General features: G+C 38.8%; 1 protein-coding gene across 8 annotated transcripts in view; it reads left to right on the top strand.

Moving 5' to 3' along the window:
- LOC148364786 (transcriptional enhancer factor TEF-5-like) overlaps positions 1-19,889 on the top strand; it is a 78,614-nt gene that overhangs the window by 49,143 nt on the left and 9,582 nt on the right. The window contains exons 5-13 of one of the 8 annotated variants that reach the window (XM_088338982.1): positions 3,287-3,349; positions 3,502-3,564; positions 7,234-7,245; positions 10,060-10,185; positions 10,260-10,303; positions 10,444-10,500; positions 13,150-13,214; positions 13,315-13,451; positions 19,176-19,349. In XM_088338982.1, coding sequence (XP_088195108.1) covers positions 3,287-3,349; positions 3,502-3,564; positions 7,234-7,245; positions 10,060-10,185; positions 10,260-10,303; positions 10,444-10,500; positions 13,150-13,214; positions 13,315-13,451; positions 19,176-19,349 — 741 coding nt within the window. The remainder of the gene's footprint in view (positions 1-3,286; positions 3,350-3,501; positions 3,565-7,233; positions 7,246-10,059; positions 10,186-10,259; positions 10,304-10,443; positions 10,501-13,149; positions 13,215-13,314; positions 13,452-19,175; positions 19,350-19,889) is intronic. The other 7 variants (XM_088338986.1, XM_088338985.1, XM_088338983.1 and 4 more) reach the window with 7 other exon arrangements.

The raw sequence follows: 19,889 nt of genomic DNA, 5'->3' as shown, positions 1-19,889 counted from the left end.
TAAAAAAAAGGATAAAGAAAAGAATTATGAATAGGATTTTTTACCTTTGTGGTGGTCAGCAGAAGGCGCAGGTGGACAGTGGGGTATTCCCTAGCAAGATCCGACACTCGCACACCTCCTTCATATTTTGCTATTATTTCTTTCTTAAATGCAATAGTTGTACGCACTACTTTTCTTTTTTCACCTGTAGCAACTTTGCTGCTTGCACTGACTTTCTTCGGAGGCATAATTAGGGGCTAAAACACTTCGTACACCTATATTAAAAGCGAAAGCAAAACGAAGCACGTCCGCACGCGATAACAGTTGGTCACGAAAAGAGAGATCTACACCCGTACGCCGCTCAGCATCGCACCCTAGCGTACGCACTCACGCATTACCGGCGTTCGAACTCCGATTTTTTGACCAAACAGCGAAGCAAGAATTTCTCGAAATTTTTGGTCGGACTCCGATTTGTTCGAACTGAGAGGCGTTCAAAACCGAGGTTCCACTGTATTTACTTGCCGTGGCAGCCGTATAACCTCAACCTGTTCTTAACCATGCAACCACATTTAGAAGAGCTGTTTTTCCCTAATTAGAAAAAGTAACAAACTTGTTAGTTTGATTTGTGTATTGTAATAGCTTGTATCAAACTAGCATGCACATGTTAAAACTATGCAAACATACAAATCAATGCTGGTGAGATAACATTTAGTATTTTTCCACCCACTTTTCCCCCCATTTCATTTATTTGGTAATAATTACATCATAAAGGTGATATGAGAATTAAAAATCCAAGACGGATCATTCTCAAGTGATCATTAGCTCGATTATATTGATTGATAATAATAAAATGAATGCATGTTTGAGTAAGTTACTCGCCATCAATTATAACCTATGATGGAATTATGAAAACGTAATTGCGTTGCAGCCATAATTGGCTAATTCATTGACTACTTAATATTAAATAATTAGTGTTTTTTTAGATTTGGGGCAACCTTTTAATTAATTTATACCAGTCTACTGCCAAACATCATAATTACATTATATCACTTATACCTGAACATATCAGAAGCATAATGTTGTTGTTCTATTGCAGGCAGCTTTTGGAGATTTATAAAAAAGATCCAACCTGAAAAGCTTAGTGGAATTAAGGCTACTGATATATTCTCATGCAAATAATTTTCAATTGTCTGAATTTTGAGAGGGTGTGGGCAAACTGCGGCCCATGGGCCTTCACATGACCTATAAAGATTTTCTAAAATGTTAGAAATGTTATAATAATAATAATAATGTCTATTGTATGGCAAAAAAAGCACTACTAATGCAAAATTGTTGATATGGTGCCAATTTCATCCCCAGTTTCTCCAACATTCAAATGGCTGGTTACATTTTTCCTTACTTTCTATTTTTCTCATGCATTTATTTTGTTCATCAAAATATTTATCAAATATAATGAAAAGAAAATGTTTTCTGAGTTAGCCATATTGCATTTTGAGTTTTTCAATGCTTATTATCAAAAATAATAAGTAATAAAGGGACATGATACTGCCTTTACTTTAATTCCAAGCTGTTCAAAACTAATTGGATTAAATGTTTATTCATGGACAAAGGAAAAAAGAAATATGACACATACTGTAGTTATGAGTGACTGCATGTTTTTTAATTCATAAATGCATATTGTCGCTGCTGTTCTAAAAATGCTTCATTTTCTGGCATTTATTTATTTTTGCCTGCATAGAATGAGCAAAATAAATGCATTTGAAAAGGAAACGGAAAGAGAAATATATCTTTTCAAACTGCAACGACAATATGAGAAAAATGGGATCGGCGTACATCATCTTTTTCTGTCATGTATTGCCGAGGGATTGGATTCAAGACTGTATCGGTGGATACAAAAAATTACCGTAAATTCCGGACTATAGAGCGCACCTGATTATAAGCCGCACCCACCACATTTTGGTAGGAAAAACGATTTTGTACATACACAAGCCGCACCTGTATATTAGCCGTATGCGCCCACATGGAAATAACGCAATACAAACACCAAATTAACCCATACCCGATTCAGTCCAAAAAACACAGCCGGCAAAATGAACAGAAAATGATACCGGTACTATTTAATGCAGACCTGCAGAGTCCGGGTGCCCGTTGAAAGTAATCCAAGGAAAAAAGTGTATATTTCCAAAGGTAAGGGTGGGAAAAATATATATCCACTATTGTCGGCCGCGTCCACAAACACGTCTCACCTTTACTCCACTTCCCGTCAGCCCGCGTTTGCCCCGCCCCTTCTTTCTCATTTGCTCGTACAAAACATATCAGAATAAGTTTCTAAAATAAATACATTACAAAAATATTCAGTTGCAAATACATATTATACATGGTTACACATATTTACAAAGTAAGACGGTACACCGAGAGAGTTTTCAAAGCTTTAATAATAATATTATAACTTTCATCCCAAACCGTGCCTGTGAAGGGTAGCAAAACGCTACTAGCAACACGCTCGCAACACAGTAAACAGCTCTGTTAAGAAAACATACCGTACTTTTAGTAAGCACGGTTAACCGTCCTCATCTTCCTACTTATAAATGACGTCATCAAAGTCGTCTTCCTTCAGTATGGCAAAGAGATTTTGTCATATAGACGTCGTCCCACGCTCCCTTATTCATAAACACGTTAGCATCACGCTCGCAAAGTCAAGTATACGTGCGGTAGCTTTGTTTCCTTCTATATCGGACTGCTCGATTGCGTTTAGCTTGAAAGTTGCGTCATGTGCCTTTCTTTTTGCAATTTGCATGATGATGATATGTCTAAGCTTATTTAATTTGTGCACAAGTTAAGAATTTGCAGTCTAAATCTTACCTTTTGTACTCGAGCGCCGCTGGCGGCCTTTTGGCTGAGAGTAAGAGTTCCGGCTCCTTGGCTTTGTAGCGTATTATGAACTGACCGATAACAGATAATGGATAATTAATAAAGAAAATAGAACAATAACCCTTAAAAAATCCCCCACATAAATTGGCCGCATCACTGAATAAGCCACAGGGTTGAAAGTTTGGGAAAAAAGTAGCGGCTTATAGTCCGGAATTTACGGTAAGTCAAAATTTTTTCACCAAATGCCAAAGGTTTTAACCCAATGTGGCCTGCAACTCAAAGGGTATGCCCACCCCTTCTTTAGGGGCTCCACTGTACACGTGGTTAAGTTTGTGCAACCTGTATGTATGCGTGCGAGTGCTTGTGTGAGGGTGTGTGCATGCATCCTAATGCATGTTGTGGTTTTGTGCTCAAAAACTCTCTCACACCCCCATAGGTGTCTAGTCACATACAGGTGTTAGCACGGAAGAAAGTACGTGAATACCAGGCGGGTATCAAGGTAGGTGATGGCCCCTGCCCCTACTTCGCACCTCCGGCGGCACTGAACGGGCATCTCTTTCCTCTTTTGGTTACGGCGTCTCTTCCCTTTTTCTTCTTGTCGTTTCTCTCCTTTCCCTCCTTCCCTACTTCTTTGGCTATTCTTTTGTGCAGGTTTCTAGCCACTTGCAGGTTCTCGCCCGGAGAAAATCTCGCGAGATCCAGTCAAAGCTAAAGGTATGCGCTTCACGCCGGGCTCATCTGGGGCTGAACCATCAAGCTTGGCTTTGCACTAACTACCCCTTTAGAGTCATAGCGGTGAATTAGATGCAAGGCTTGGCCTGTAAGATGTTTTGTAATGACCTAATTCCAGCTTCATTCAGTAAAATCAGAATGAAAATATTCTTGCATGCTGTGGTCAGGCCGACAACACTTTTAAACATCTACATGAAACTGACTAATTTTAAAGGAGGCGTATTATGGAGAATTGATTTCCCTTCGGAAAAGGAAGGATTTTGGTTGTGTCAGTGGTATGAAAAAAATGAATGCTCATGATGTATTAACCTTACACAATATAAAACACAAAAAAGTAGTAAGCAGATGTGCTTACTACTTAATCAAATGAGTTGCAAAATAAGTACAAAGTATATTTGAGACATTGTGAAGGTTAGAAATAATGATTTTTATTTAAAAAAGAAAAATTATCCTTCAAGCTTTGCTTTTGTCAAACAATGGAAATTTTTAAGCAACCCCAAACTTTTGAACAGTAATGTAAGTGATGGAAATATTTTGAAAATAGCAAAGATAGGAACTTACTAAAATGAGAAAAATCAAACATGTTTTAAATATTTGGTTTCCATTTATTAAATAATGCCAATGTGACATAGTTGACATACTGGTAATCAGAATTAGCCATTTTTGATCTTGCAAACGGGGATTGGCTCAATTTCAAAAAAAATTAAAAGTAAGAATGAGAAAAAAACAAAATAAGAATACAAACTGCAGAAGGTAAGACAGGAACTAAGTGAGACATCTGTCTGCACACTATGGTTTCTAATTCTTCGTTTTGTAGATACTTCACATTCTTGTATACCTGGAAAAAAAATTAAAACTGTGAAAAAAACAATAATATGTCTCCTTTATAGCATAAAAAGCGAGCCCACTAAAGCAAATGCAGCAAGCTGATCCAAAGAATCAGTGAAGAGCTTTTTGTCTTTCACGCTTCTGCAGCATGCTCTTTATTCTCTGAGACTTGTCTACTGTTATTTTCTATTCTGACCCTCATGTGCCGCTCCTGTTTTTTAAATGCTCATTGAAAACCTTCCCTGTTCTTTTCCCTTTTTCTGATTTTCAACTGTTTGTTTTCCTAAAATGATCAATCTCATTTATACCATATTCACACAAAGCAGATTTCTGACATTAACCTCTTGCGTAACTAATACAAAAACAGCAGATGACAACTTTTATTTATATTTGGAAACAATTTGAAAAAAAAAAACAAAAAAACCAAGAAGTCCAGCATTAAGTTGGACATTTGAAAAATAACCCTGGACAATACAACTGAAATGTATCACCAACAGAAGTTGACTTTTTGAAATGTTTTAACCTGTGATCAAAACAGGTGAAAGCACTAGATAGCAAACATTATTGGTTTAAAGTTACAGATAATCATATACAACTCTCTAGAGCAAGGGACTAACATTTTTTAAGCTGAGAGCTACATTTTTTTACTGATTGGCACAGAGGGCTACCTGTTTGTTATGCATTTCTAAAATGACACTTTCGTGTTATTACTTTGTCATTACTATGTTATTACCAGGATGTCATTATTAGAAGTTGATTTAAAATAGGCTCAGTCAAGTCATGTTTAGTTGTATAGCCTTTAATCACAAAAGTCTCAAAGGGCTGCACAGATAACCATTACATCATCCCCTGATCTGTAACCAAAAACTGATTCAAGTACTGGTACATTGATTACCTACCACCAAATCATAATGCCAGTTAGAAATCAAGCTACCTGGAAAATCATCATGACCAATAACTGTTGAAGTATTTTTAGAACCTGTCTGTTTGTTACTCAAGTGCTCTTAGGGGCTACCAACCACGTGTTAGACCCCTGCCCGAGAAAAAAATAAAATCAATGTTACAATATTAACAATAATAAGTTAGTGCTATACTTACCTTTACAGCAAAAAATAAAAAAAATAAATCCAATTTACAAAATTAAATAAAAACAAATGAATGATGCAATGAATTATAACAGTTTTTTTCCCCAGTGAACATAAGAAAATAAATAAGTGCAAAAAAATATATTTCTGTGAATAGTTTGTCATTAAACCAAAACTGTAACATTGGCAGCAGCTTGCTGATAATATTTTTATTGCATTTGACTATTAGCATACGCTAACAATTGACTTGAACCTGATAAACATATGTATACTTACATACCTCTTAATGATATTACATTGATGAAATAAATAAAGAAATAAGGTCAAGTCAAGTCACATTTATTTATATAGCCCTTAATCACAAAAATGTCTCAAAGGACTGCACAGGATTACAATGACACAATTACCTGATCTTAAACCAACATGTGGGCAAGGAACAACTCAAAACCTCAGCGTGAGGAAAAAGAGAAACCTTGAGAAGGGACCCCACAAGTGGTAATCCCCCTTTCAGGATGACCAGGGTGAATTACATTTAGCATTAGTTGCAGACACTTTTAATAATAGATCTTAATCGATTTTATTGGGCAAGCATTTATGCTGAAATTTCACTGAGAAGTAAAAACTTGATGCATCTTTTTTAAAATCTACAGTCAAGTGAGGCATATAAAGGAATCAGAATACCTTTTTACCTTATTCAACGTCAGATGCCCGTGCCAGGAAAATTTAGTTTTGCAGCTATATAGGCATAGGACTGTAGGACATATAAAAAAAGTATGAAAAAAGTATATGTCTAGCTTTTACCATTGTTAAGTTAACAACAGTTGAACATTCCTGAAAATTTTTCTTTCCAAAACTTCTGAGAAAATCAGCTTTTTGTAAAGGAAAAGCAAAACTTTTACTTCGTTTTATACTTTTATACGTTATGGCATTGAATGAGTTAAATAGTAATTTTAATTTATTTGTGTTAGGCTCCCCGGTTCTCACATACATGTTGCGTGTTTTTGAAAGGATTGGGGCTCTGTCCCATTTTTTGGGGAGGTTATTTTTAACATGTTGCAAGCATCAAATTCAAAACCAGTGCATATTTGCCAAGGGTTTAGGAATTGTCGTAACCTTTTTTTGTCAAGTTTAAAAAAAATAATACTGTAACTTGTTTTAACTACTCATTACATTAACTCAACTTAGCTGACATTTTTATTTTTCTGCCCAAGTAAGTTAATAAGCAGGGTTGGGTAGGGTTACTTTAACTTGATTACCTTCAATTACTTTTGGATTACTCCAATACCAAATATGCTAATAAAAGACAAAAGAAACTAAATATGAATAAAATTATGACTCACAACACGTGGTAAGCTTTCTCTCCTGGCTTTGATCTCTTTGATCTCCGGCAAAAATAACCTAAAATGCGACAGAAACAAAATGAAAATAAATCCAAACAGCTTGCCAACATCATTTTTGCCGTTCCATGTGTTCCGTTACTCCCCAAGCCTGCACAAAATTTAGTCATTTTATTCATATTTAGTTTCTTTTGTTTTTTATTAGCATATTTGGTATTGGAGTAATCCAAAAGTAATTGAAAGTAATCAAGTTAAAGTAACCCTACCCAACCCTGTTAATAAGTAATTTCCCCTGGCATACTGATAATACAATGTCCATCTCCCTTGGGCCCAAAACGTCTATCAAGACCGTTTAAATGAAGATATCTAACAGTTCTTTTCTCTTTTTTGTTTTGCTGTAGGCGATGAATTTGGTAAGTGAATCCAATGACTGCCATTCGCTATGCTTCCCCTATTGGCATCATCGGCATCAATATGCTTCTTTGTCGCCCTCTGCTGGCATGGCATTACCCAACCCCGCTCCCGGCCTTGCCCCCATTGTTTTGCTATCACAGAATGAGGCTCAGTGCTTAGGAAATAGCCTCACTGTTGAAAACCTGCTGTGCATCCTCGCTTGCTTTTTTGAGGTGCTGTTTTGTTATTTGGGGCTTTGGTCTCGAGATAAAAGCTTGGTGCTTTTGCAGACAAACACGAAACGATATAGAAAGGATAAAATGCTGCCAACAGAAAACAAACCCACACATAAAAACGAAGGCATAATATTTGTCAGAGGCAACCTTTAGATTATGAAACCGAGAGACTCCAATAAGATTCGTTTATTGTTTTGCTCTACTTCAGTTTATCATTACATAGCTGTTCTCCGAATCCTTTCTATTTCCATGGTGATGGCAATAACGCTCAGCTTTTCTTTTCTTTCAAAGACTAAAAGAGAAGTGGGATTTTCTTTTTAATGCATCATTTATTTATTTTGTGTACTTTCACGCTAATTCTGATATGGTATACAATTGCAGAAGGAATGTCAAGCTACACACATACCAATATTAAATATTCCTGATGAAATCAGTCAGTCATTAAACATAACCAATTGCAAGCATGCACGATAAATATCAAAATATCAAATATCAAAACTGAGAAAAGTGAAAGGAAAAGTTAATTTGTTTTTTTGTGATTTTTTTTTAGGAACACCACAAAAAACAACATTGGTTATTGATTATCAAAGGCGAACTACTATATGCACAAAAAACAGCTGTGTAATACAATAATACAATACTCAAACATGTGCTCAAAGGGAGTAGGCTGAACCCGGAGCTTTTTAAGTGCCCATTTTTTCACTTTCAGGTAAGACAAATTTAAAATGAAAACAAGAACACATGACTTAACCCATCCATCCATTTTCTGTTGGAGCCCATCTTCAGGCAGTGGGCTGGGGACACCCCAGACAGGTTGCCAGCCAATCGCAGAGGACTTAACCCCACAAAGGAAAATTAGAAAACAAATAAATTACATTTCAAACTTCTCATAGTAGTGCTAGTGTCTCCGATAACATATTATACACAAAGGGACGCTTGATATATATCAATCTTCTTTAGTATATTTACCTAAAAAACATCATCTTAATCATTCCACGAATAATTACCTATTCGCGTGGCACGATGGCAATGTCAAGCAAGAATATTGGACCTTAAAGATATGGAGTCCCCTGATATAATGAGTCTTTTCTCCGAAGAGAAAAAAATGTGGGAGTTATTTTTGTATTGTCTCTTTCAAACTATAAGGCACACCGGATTGTAAGGCGCACCAACAAAAATAAGTCTTTTTGCAAAATAGTTTCACACACAGGCATCAGATTATAAAGCCCACCTGCAAAAACATCCATCCATTAGCTGCACCGCTTATCCTCAGTAGGGTCGCGGGGGCGCTGGAGCCTATCCCAGCTATCTTCGGGCAGTGGGCAGGGGACACCCTCAACTGGTTGCCAGCCAGTCGCAGGGCACACAGGGACAGACAATTCGCTCATCTCAGTCACACCTAGGGACAATTTGGACCGGCCAAATAACCTGACATGCATGTTTTTGGAATGTGGGAGGAAACCGTAGTGCCCGGAGGAAACCCATGCAAGCACGGAGAGAACATGCAAACTCCACACAGGAGGTTCGATCTCATGACCTCAGAAATGTGCCGCACACGCGCTAACCACTGCGCCGCCGTGCTGCCCCCTGCAAAAACAGTTCCGTAAATCTTCACTACAAGTAGCGTGAAATTGAAACTGCCGTAAAAATTAGGATTAATTAAAAAAAGTCCCCCAAAAAATGAAAATCACTTATTTCATAGAGCATTAACTAGCATTATGAAACCACTAAAACAAATAATGACCTCATAAATGGTTACAGCATGTAATAACAATTCATTGTTATTATGCATTTCCAATTTGATTTACCTTTTTTCGGATATATAAGGCACACTGGCCATCTGTGACTTTCTGGCACATTTTTGGTTTCTAGGTGCGCCTTATAGTCCACAAAATACAGTCTATAAGTAATGTAATTGTCCGCCATTGTTAAAATTCCTAACCAGGGATCCCCAAGGCTGTAGGGGTACCACTATGTGCAACAAATAAATAAGGAAATCTCTGGACTGAGAAGGGAAACTGTCTAACCAACCCAACACCACGGTATATTCAGGAAAATCCATCACAGAGATTTTAGTCATTACTGATTTATAAAATACTGTATTTTCCGAACTATAAGGTGCACCCAAAAACCCCAAATTGGCCAGAAATTTAAACGTACTCCTTATAATCCAATGCAAACAAAATTAGAAATGCCTTACCGTGTTCGAGCAATCAAATATCGCTTGGTGGCAATGGGGCAAACTGAATAGCAATGGTTAAAGCACCAAATTCTAACCACCCAGCCACTAATGCCATAGATTGTTGTACTGCATCATTAGATGCAATGAGAATCAAACCCGGATCACGGCGAGGTGAGCGCCGGTTCCTATCCACTAGCCCACTAGAGATGTTATCTCTTTATCAAACTAGTTTTAGTCATGTATCAGATATGTTGTTTGGGGGGTGAGCCTTATAATTTAGTGAACCTTATATCACATAAAATATGGTATTTGAATTTGGCTCCAATATTGGTATGTGTGTACGTTCTAAGAGTCATGTTCACATTGTGGCGCCCCCTTGTGCTTAACTGCTCTCCTTTTCCTCTACCGTCACACAGGATCAGGCATCCAAAGACAAAGCCCTGCAGAACATGGCTGCACTGTCGTCGGCGCAAATCGTCTCGCCGAGCATGATCAAGAATCATCTACCACCAATGCCCCCTGCCCCCTACCAGCCAGGAAGAGTGAGATTCCCCGCCCTCTCCTTCTTGTATATCTAAATATGCTTTTAGGCTGAAACAATTCTATTGTCCTTTAGTTCTGGCCCCCGACGATTCCAGGACAGCCTGGACCCTCTCAGGAGTAAGTAAAACCCCACAAAAACTCATTGGGGTGCCCAACAGGGGGTCGCTCGTGGCAATAACTCAAGACGATATTGTTATCGGTGCATAAATTAGCTGCATTGTAAAGCATGTTTAATGCGTGATGTTTGTGCACATCAGGCTTGTTCTAGATGTCAACCCAGGAAGGACTCCTGGGCTTGGTCGTACCAGCCATGTGTAAGTTCAACCTGAGCACCCAAGTTTTGCCACTAACTTCCACACGTTTTTTTTCTTGTATGTTTCCTGCACCAAATTGAAATGAAATTCCATCAAACCAAAAATTGAAAAACTAACAAAAAAACCCTCCAGTTACTCCAATGTTTGGCCTGTTGGAAGTTGGAAAGCTATAAAGCAGGTGGACTTACACTTTGCTGGTGCAGCAACACATGCTTATCTCGGGAAGTGATATTTCCCCCACAATTTAAAACAGCCTGCATATGCCTTAATCATGAATATGTTCTAGATATATGTGCCTTTTTATCCTTTTATCCTTTTTTTTCTATTTAAAGTCTATTTTATATTTACCCTTGAGTGCCATGTTCATTCTTGTTTCATAGATAGATAGATACTTTATTCATCCCCGAAGGGAAATTCACATTTCCAGTAGCATATAATGGCGGCGCCCTCTGTTGGCTGCGGCTGCATCGACTCGCTACAACGGGTCAGGTGTATCGACATTTCGTTCTGTGTACACTGTTACAAAGAATGACAATACAAAGGAAATTATTATTATTATTATTATTATCCCTGAGCTGAGAACAATACAATAATAAAGCAAAAAGAATACAATATACAAATACCCAGTGTGACGTGCAAATGCCCACTGTAGCGTGTTATATAGAATAACTAAATATTGCTACACAGAATACATATTGCAATATGAAATGAAATGAAATGATCTGCATTTATATAGCGCTTTTCAAGTCAATGACTTCCCAAAGCGCTTTACATTGTGCTTCACATTTCCCAATAGCGGCCGTGATCTGTGCAGCCATGTAAGGCGCTAACCTGCTTATTGGGGGTATTAGGGATTCAGTGTCTTACCCAAGGACACTTCGGCATGTAACACGGACAAGCCGGGATTCGAACTGGGATCCCTTAATCCTAAAACGATCGCTCTACCTCCTGAGCTACTGCCGCCCCAATAAGATATGCAATGTAGGTGGTGTGGTTTACTGTGGGCTTTTACTCTGCCGGGTAGAGTTAAAGAGCCTCATGGCATGAGGAAGAAAAGATCTCTTCAGTCTGTCCGTAGTACAAGACAGTGACAGCAGTCTGTCGCTGAAACTGCTCTTCTGTCTGGAGATAATGCTGTGTAGTACAATGTTTCACCACGTTGATACCAAACTCAATTGAAACAAATCTATTTTATCCTCAAAACATGTTTGAGAATACTTCCTTTAAATATTCACAAGGTTCTATGATGAGATTGTACAGTGATACCTCCCTACATGAGCTACTTAAGATACAAGAAATATGAAAAACAAGATATCTTTCGATCAAAAATCTTTCCTGACATACGAGAGGAAGTCCCAAGTTATGAGAAATTTCAGATGCTACCAGCAGAGACCGCTCAGTTAAAGACAGACAGATCTGATCCTGCGCACTTGAGTTTTTTTTTCGTTTTGTTTATTTAAACTCATTACTTTTCTCCTGGGTGCACAACACCTTTGCTTTGAAGTCATTTTATTATCATCTTATTTATTTTACTACTGTATTTTTATGTTCATTTACTATTTGAATGTGTTTTGGTGATCAGAAAGATGTGTTTTATAGGTATTTAGGGTTAACTTTGATACTTTTAGGAGGTCGTAGAACGATTGTTTTTTTAAGTTCTTTCGTATGGGGGAAATTTACTCGAGATACAAGCAAATCTGGGCAACACGGCGGCGCAGTGGTTAGCGCGTGTGTGGCACAGTTCTAAGGTCTTGGGAACCTCCTGTGTGGGTTCAAATCCAGCTACCCGGCTTCCTGTGCGGAGTTTGCATGTTCTCCCCGTGCTTGCGTGGGTTTCCTCCCACATTCCAAAGACATGCATTTCAGGTGGATTGGCCGGTCCAAATTGTCCCTAGGTGTGAATGAGCTAGCGAGTTGTCTGTCCCTGTGTGCCCTGTGATTGGCTGACAACCAGTCCAGGGTGTCCCCTGCCCACTGCCTGATGATTGCTGGAATGGGCTCCAGCACCCCCGCGACCCTACTGAGGATAAGCGGTGCAGCTAATGAGATGAGATGAGACGAGCAAATCTAGATATGAGCTGATTCTGGGATCTAATTAATCTTGTATGTCGAGGGTCACTATACTTTAAATCAGGGCTTACTCCAGAAGTCATGATTGGAGAGTTGGTTAGGATGTTTGGCTGTTGTTAGCATGACAGCTATGGGGGGAGGACGCAAGACATGAAAAATATTATTTAAAAAATTACAGTACTTTCCATTAGGCGTGAAAGCACTCATAGAACCATAACCCAAACAAATAATTAAGGGATGTACGGATTATTCAAAATTGTATACGCATGTGTCCTTACTGAACTTGGATTTGAAAATAATTCTGTGTATTTCAAGCTGTTTTTAAAATTGGCGGGTAATAATTAGCCTAGCTTCGAACTTTTGGAGAACATGCTTTTATTCAAATAGAACTCTCAAAACTGATGGATAGTTTATTTTCACTCCTGATGTGTTGTTAAAGAACCCAGAAAAGCATTTTTGAAATCGAGACATTAAAAGTACAGTTTGGATAATAAGCCATTTTTAAAGCTTTAATACCTGTCAGGCAAATGTTGTTTTTTCATGCAAAGTTGAACTGACCAAACTTTTGTTGTTCTCTAGTATTAAACCTTTTGCACAGCCGCCCTACCCGACCCTATCGGGTCCTGTACCTCAGACCATACAAAGTAAGTCTGATGACTTTGTCTATACTGTATTGTCTAGATACAGTATACCAGACTTCAGGATTTTTGACAGTCATAAATGTCTTATGTGTTTGAAATTCAGGTTATGAGTCCTTGGCACCACCTCCTGCGCCTACAGTTACAGCTGTACCCGTGTGGCAGGACCGAACCATCGCCTCATCAAAGCTGCGCATGTTAGAGTACTCGGCGTTCATGGAAGTCCAAAGAGACCCGGACACTGTGAGCACACTGTCGATCTTCTTTGAAAAAAAATATTTTTGACACGATGAACTGACACAGTTGTTGAGGGCAAAACTAACACGACAGCTCAATTGTTGTCGATTAGATCAGTGGTCCGCAAGCTTTTCTGTACCAATAACCGATTTAATGTCTGACAATATTCTCGCGGGCTGGGCCAATAACAACATTAGTAGTATCAACAATAATAATATTAGTACAATAATAATAATATTAATAATAAGTCAAATTCCACTGTGCATTTACTAGACCACTTAAGATCTAGCTGACATAGCTCACACTATTTTTACTTATGGTAACACATTGTACAATGTTGTTTAGGCTGACCTTTTTTCAGAATGCTCCATTACAACTTTGTACAGCAGTGCTCATTTTACCTCTGAGAAGTAATGGGTCCCGGGGACTCGCATGCTCAAAAATCTATGGGTCCCAACAGAGGTCTATGGGTCCCCAAGATTTAGTGTGCTCCATGCCCTTAAAAACTGTCGTATTTTTCCTTACAAAATACAAAAAAATCTTTCTTTTTTCAAACATGTTTATTTATGTAGTTGAACATGTTGTATTGTACATGTGTTTCCTTATATCATATATACAGGGATGTGATTGTTCCGACTATAGTCTGAATTCCGACTTTTTCACTTGCGTAGCAAACCAATCAGACTGTCTCACTCTTTCCTTTATTGCTCTGGCGCACCCTGGTGGCCGTTAGAAAAATTGCATAAATTGGCCACATCGTTGCACAAGCTGCAGGGTCTGAACTGCATTTGAACTGACCTTGCAGTATTTACAAAAAAAATCAGGTATGTGGGCAAATTATTTTGTTATTTAAATCTTCTAAAGATGTTAAATTATTAATTTAAGCATGGTTTTGGACAAGTAAATTGCTTAAAACCCAGGAGCTTTGGGGGGGCATCGCCCCCCCACTGGGCTCTGCCCTGGGCCCCCAAACCCCCGGCTAGGTTTCAGACTTTTTCTCCTCACCTCAATCACATCCCTGTATATATTGTTAATGAACATTTTGTTGTGAGACACTGAGTTGCTCGACATGAATGAGGTTTATTATAAAAAAAGTTCAAAAGTGAAGTGCTTGGACGTTCACTGTAGAAGGAAAAAATACATGCAAATATAATTAAGTAGAATAATACATTTTCTTATTCAAATTATTAATTCATTTTCTGCATTCAATTATTGTTGGTAATATACTGATTAAAAGGGATCCCCACAAACCTGTCTATTTTCATTTTCTCTTTTTATACTTCCTTTTTTTCTTAACTTCTTTATACAACATAATCATTCGTAATATAATGCATCAAAGCAAGTGAGCCGTTTGAGAGCCGGCTCTCTTTAATGTGTTGAGCCGAAAAATCCGGTTCTCTAAAAAGAAACGGACTTTCACTACACAACTCGAACTGGAGATCGGCGTGCAGACGATAACTCGAACCGCGAGACCAAAACAACAATGGCATATCTGCCTCACGAAAAGTTTGGAGTGCGGTAAATTTTTGTTAAAAAAATGATAATGACAATTTTGTGTCAAAAAAGTTGCGTCCCGGGGACGCATGTTGATTTGACACGATGCGTCCCCAGCAAAAATAATGCGTCTAGGACGCAGGGACGCGGGCTAACGAGAACACTGGTACAGTGTGGCACCGTAATTAAAAACAATGTAGTAATGTGATCAAATTGAGAAGCCCTTTTCTATATCATCTACATTCATAGTGATCTAGTTGTTTATATTCAGTTTCAGTTTTTAATGGTACCACATTCTTACAATGAGATTCTCATGGGGCCATTTGAACCCAACTGATGTGTTAGGAATCATTAGGTTACCAAATCCCCCTATTCCAACCCCTAATGCCGAGCGCCAAGCAGGGAGGCAATGTTGTATGACCCGACTGAGGCTTGAATCAGCAACCTCCCAGTCTCAGGGCGGGCGCCCTACCCGCAAAGCCACCGAGCTGGTTATTTGGCACTCTCACCACTGCGATCCTGGTTAGATTCCCTTTACACCCAATGCCTAACAAATATGTTCAGCGGTAACTGTAAAACCTAATATACATGGTGCACCTAAACTCTGAGTTTTTTGACTGGGGTGTAAGAAACAAATGTGTGTTTTGTGGAAATAAATACAGTATAAGCCAAAAATAAAGTTTTTTTTTTATCTCTGCAGCACGGTACCAAACGACCCACTGGCCTGGTACCAATGAATTTGATTACCGTATTTTCCGCACTATAGGGCGCACCGGGTTATAGGGCGCACCCCCAAAAAATAGTTTTTGGTCCTATATCTTCCATAGATAAGGCGCACCGGATTATAAGGGGCTACAATGGGAACGTCGACAAAACAATCAGATGATTCAGTCCAACTGATTACCCCCTTAACATTCCCAAAGCTTGCAAAAAAGCAAATACGTGTCGTAGACACGTGCGGATGCGGTGTCCGTACGATGTCGCTCAAATTCATCATTTAGAATATCATTCGGAAGGTTAAAGTCTTGGGATCCAAGAAATGCCAACCATTCCTTAGTTTCTATTTTCTTTTTCGCTCGCAACTTTACTGTGCATATGACAATAAACACTTGGAATTGAGTTTAATTCACTCAACTCATCACAGCAACATCAAGATCGTTCTAAAACAAGATACCGGGAAAAAAAAAACGCATAGCTCACCTAAGTTCTCACGTTCAATAATGATACGCAACCATGGACTTCTTACAACTGTGAGTGTAGTAAATCCAGGAGAGTAAAATATTTACAAAAAAAGACTAATGAAACATGTTTCTTTATGGCGTAGTTTAACAAGCTTGCTATTCAGTCATCTTTTTCGGCCAATTGCAGGGTTTGCTTTGGCCCTCTAGCTAATCTGAGGCTCCGAATAACTTCAGCCAATAGTGATCGATTTAACTGATGATTGACACATCTTTTTCGGCCAATTGCAGGGTTTGTTTCGGCCCTCTAGCCTATCCGAGGCTCCGAATAACTTTAGCCAATAGCGATCGATTCAAATGATGATTGACACATTGGTTAGCCAATGAAACGCCGGTATATAAATCCCAGCATACACCGCGGACTACTCCACGTTCGGGGGAAAATCGAGTCGGCGGCTGTTGCGTAAGTTGCGAGACATTGCGATTTAATATTGAGCCATATATAAGGCGCACTGTATCATAAAGCGCATGGTCAGCTTTTGAAAAAAATTAAAACTTTTAGGTGCGCCTTATAGTGCGGGAAATAAGGTACTTTCTTTTTTATTAACGTTATGTTTAAAAAGCAGTATAACTGGCCAAAGTACAATGATGTTTTACGCATTATAGATCGTGTGGTTCCGTTGTAACTGCAACACAAAGGTTCTGAATTTTAATTCAGAGAGGTTCTTAATCAATAGCAATTTTTTTTCCCAATTCCACTGTACCTTGTAGATTATTGATGAATAAATTGTTATTCTGAAGCAAGTTAATACGGGAAGGAACTATACAGTAATCGATGTTTGGCACTTTACTTTAAGAAGTTACTCACTACTTACTACAGTAACAGAGTTGGTTTGAATTACAGTGGAACCTCGGTTCTCGACCATAATCCGTTCCAGAACCCTGTTCGAAAACCAATTTGGTCGATCACCGAAAATCAGTTTTTCCATTAAAAGTAATGTAAAATCGTTTTAGATACATAGATAGATAGATAGATAGATAGATACTTTATTCATCCCCGTAGGGAAATTCACACTTCCAGCAGTCTACCCCGTTGTTTATTAACAGATGAACATGATGCCCTAGGGGTGCTTGTAGCGAAGTGGATGACGTCACGCCAGTCCAAAAATTCGACATCCCTGCGGCAGATGGAAAACTTTTCTTTGTGAAAATCCAGGGATACACCACCTCGTGTTAGCAAGTCCGCCTCCTCTCTGATTCCCCCCAGCTTTCGTGTCTCTGTCTAGCGGCGTTGAAGCCGGATTGCTCCGGGTAGCTCCGGGTGGCTACACGTTAGCGTCCGGAATGCTAAACGTGAGCCACGTTTCCGCAAAACACAGCAACTGCGCTCCCTGTGCGCTTCGATGTTTTCCACTAGCACTCGATGATCTTATTTGGTCGTGAGTTCGCATTTACCATGATTACGGACGGTACCGAAGACTTATAACGCCGCTAGCCGCTTCGCTAGCTTCTTCCACGATAGGGCCCTTCATCACGCCGGCACGAGAATTCTTCAGGGCAAGGAGTTGAAATTCCTTGAATACACGCATTTTTTGTGCGCTAAAACCCATGTCCATAGGATAGAAGTAAAACGGGAAGAAAAAACACCGAAGATAGGAGCAGACAATAAAACAATAGGGCAGCTGCTGGAAAAGGCAGCCGCTCGTGGCAGCACCGTTTTGATGAAATTAAAACACTCTGAACGTTTACCATGAAAGTAAACATGAAGCTAACCTATGCTAATCATATGTTCGCGTTAGCATAATCTTCCATACGAAAGATTACGCTAACATGAACGTGTAAAAATAAAAAAATCAGGTCGTTTACACGTCATTTAGCACCTGGGTCTCCACAACAAGTGGTGAGCGGTTAAAGGATAAAGAAAAGATTTATGAATAGGATTTCTTACCTTTGTGGTGGTCTGCAGAAGCCATGCTCTATTCGCTCGAAAGAAGGGAAACTCGCACATCTTCTTCATATTTTGCTATTATTTCTTTCTTAAATGCAATAGTTGTACGCACTACTCTTCTTTTTTCGCCTGTAGCAACTTTGCTGCTTGCACCGACCTTCTTCCGAGGCATAATTAGGGGTTAAAACACTCCGTTCACTGATATTAAGAACGAAAGCAAAAAGAAGTGCGCGGTCACGTGACAACAGTTCTTCACGAGGGGTGGGGGCAATCTACACCCGTACGCCGCTCAGCATCGCCCCTAGCGTACCGGCGTTCGAACTCCGATTTTTTGAACGAAAAGCGAACAAGAATTTCTTGAAATTTTTGGTCGAGAACCGATTTGTTCGAACTGACAGGCGTTCGAAAACCGAGGTTCCACTGTACTTTATAATAAAAACAGCTGGTTACCAGGGAAAATAACTATTTCTGTTACTTTAAGAAAAGTTGTAGTACGCCAAAGAATTTGAAATTTTTGAGCAGTATTTGAGTCACTCAATAAAGAAGAACAGACAGGTAGTTGTGTTGTAGAACCTTGTGATATTTATTGCACCTCACCAGCAACAGATTTTTCCTACACTTGAAGTGAAACAAAAAGAAACAGTAAACAATATAATTAAATAACAATAAGCATGTATATGAACACGCACAAAAATTTACCTAAACATCCACGAAAATGTTTGTTAACACACACAAAGACGCACAAAAATGTATTCAAACACATAAAAACATATGTAAGCACACAGAGAGTACATAAACACATAACCTACATAAACATGCATAAACGTACGTAAACACATAAAATGTATGTTAATACATACTTCAATAATCCTTAAATGCGTGCACGAAAATGTACCTAAAAACACAGAAAACATGCCCAAAAACATACGGAAGGCATTGCTTTTGGCCATCAGTTACTGTGATGCAACGATGGAATAGATTAGTTAGATTACCCCGTTACTAAGAAAATAATGCCATTATGTAACGGCATTATTTATTCCCATTATTTCACTATTTTCATTACTGACTGTAATTAAGGTTAATGTCTCTTCTGGTCTTTCTGTTTTGCAGTACAGCAAACACCTGTTTGTCCACATAGGACAGACCAATCCCTCCTACAACGACCCTCTCCTCGAGGCTGTGGACATCCGGCAGATCTATGATAAGTTCCCCGAGAAAAAAGGCGGCCTCAAGGAGCTATACGAGAAAGGCCCCCAGAATGCGTTCTTTCTGGTTAAATTTTGGGTGAGTTCATGATACATTTCTAAAGTGATAAAAAACTCTTACTTGAGCCACACTTTAATTACAATGTGACAAAAGGGTGGTCGTTTTGCATGTAAATGAGCTTTGCAATCGTGAGTTACTATTACTCAAACTAGAGAAAATAATAAAAATATATACCGTAAATAACGGACTATAAGGCGCACCTGATTATAAGCCGCACCCACCGCATTTCGGGAGGAAAACTGACTTAGGACATACATAAGCCGCACCGGTATATTAGCCGCATGCGCCCACATTAAATAATGGCGTATTTGATTGAACAGATTTATTAATGGGGGGGATTTTGTATAAGTTTACTGTTCTATATTTGTAATCACTTATTCAATATATATTGTCAGTCATTTTATGAGACATTTCTAAGCCAATAGGCCGTAACACTTGCTTCCTGGCAAGGGACTGGGTTAAGGTCCTAGTGAAAGGGCCAAGAAGATATCAATGCAATTCCAGCGTTCCTGGAGGTACTGCAAAACCAGGCCGATACTTAGAGTAGATAGAGCAAGC

Source organism: Urocampus carinirostris, chromosome 6 (assembly GCF_059441175.1).
Source record: "Urocampus carinirostris isolate Australia breed hairy pipefish chromosome 6, RoL_Ucar_1.0, whole genome shotgun sequence".
NCBI lineage: Eukaryota > Metazoa > Chordata > Actinopteri > Syngnathiformes > Syngnathidae > Urocampus > Urocampus carinirostris.
The sequence above is the reverse complement of the archived record's forward strand: the minus strand, read 5'-3'. Positions and strand labels throughout refer to the sequence as shown.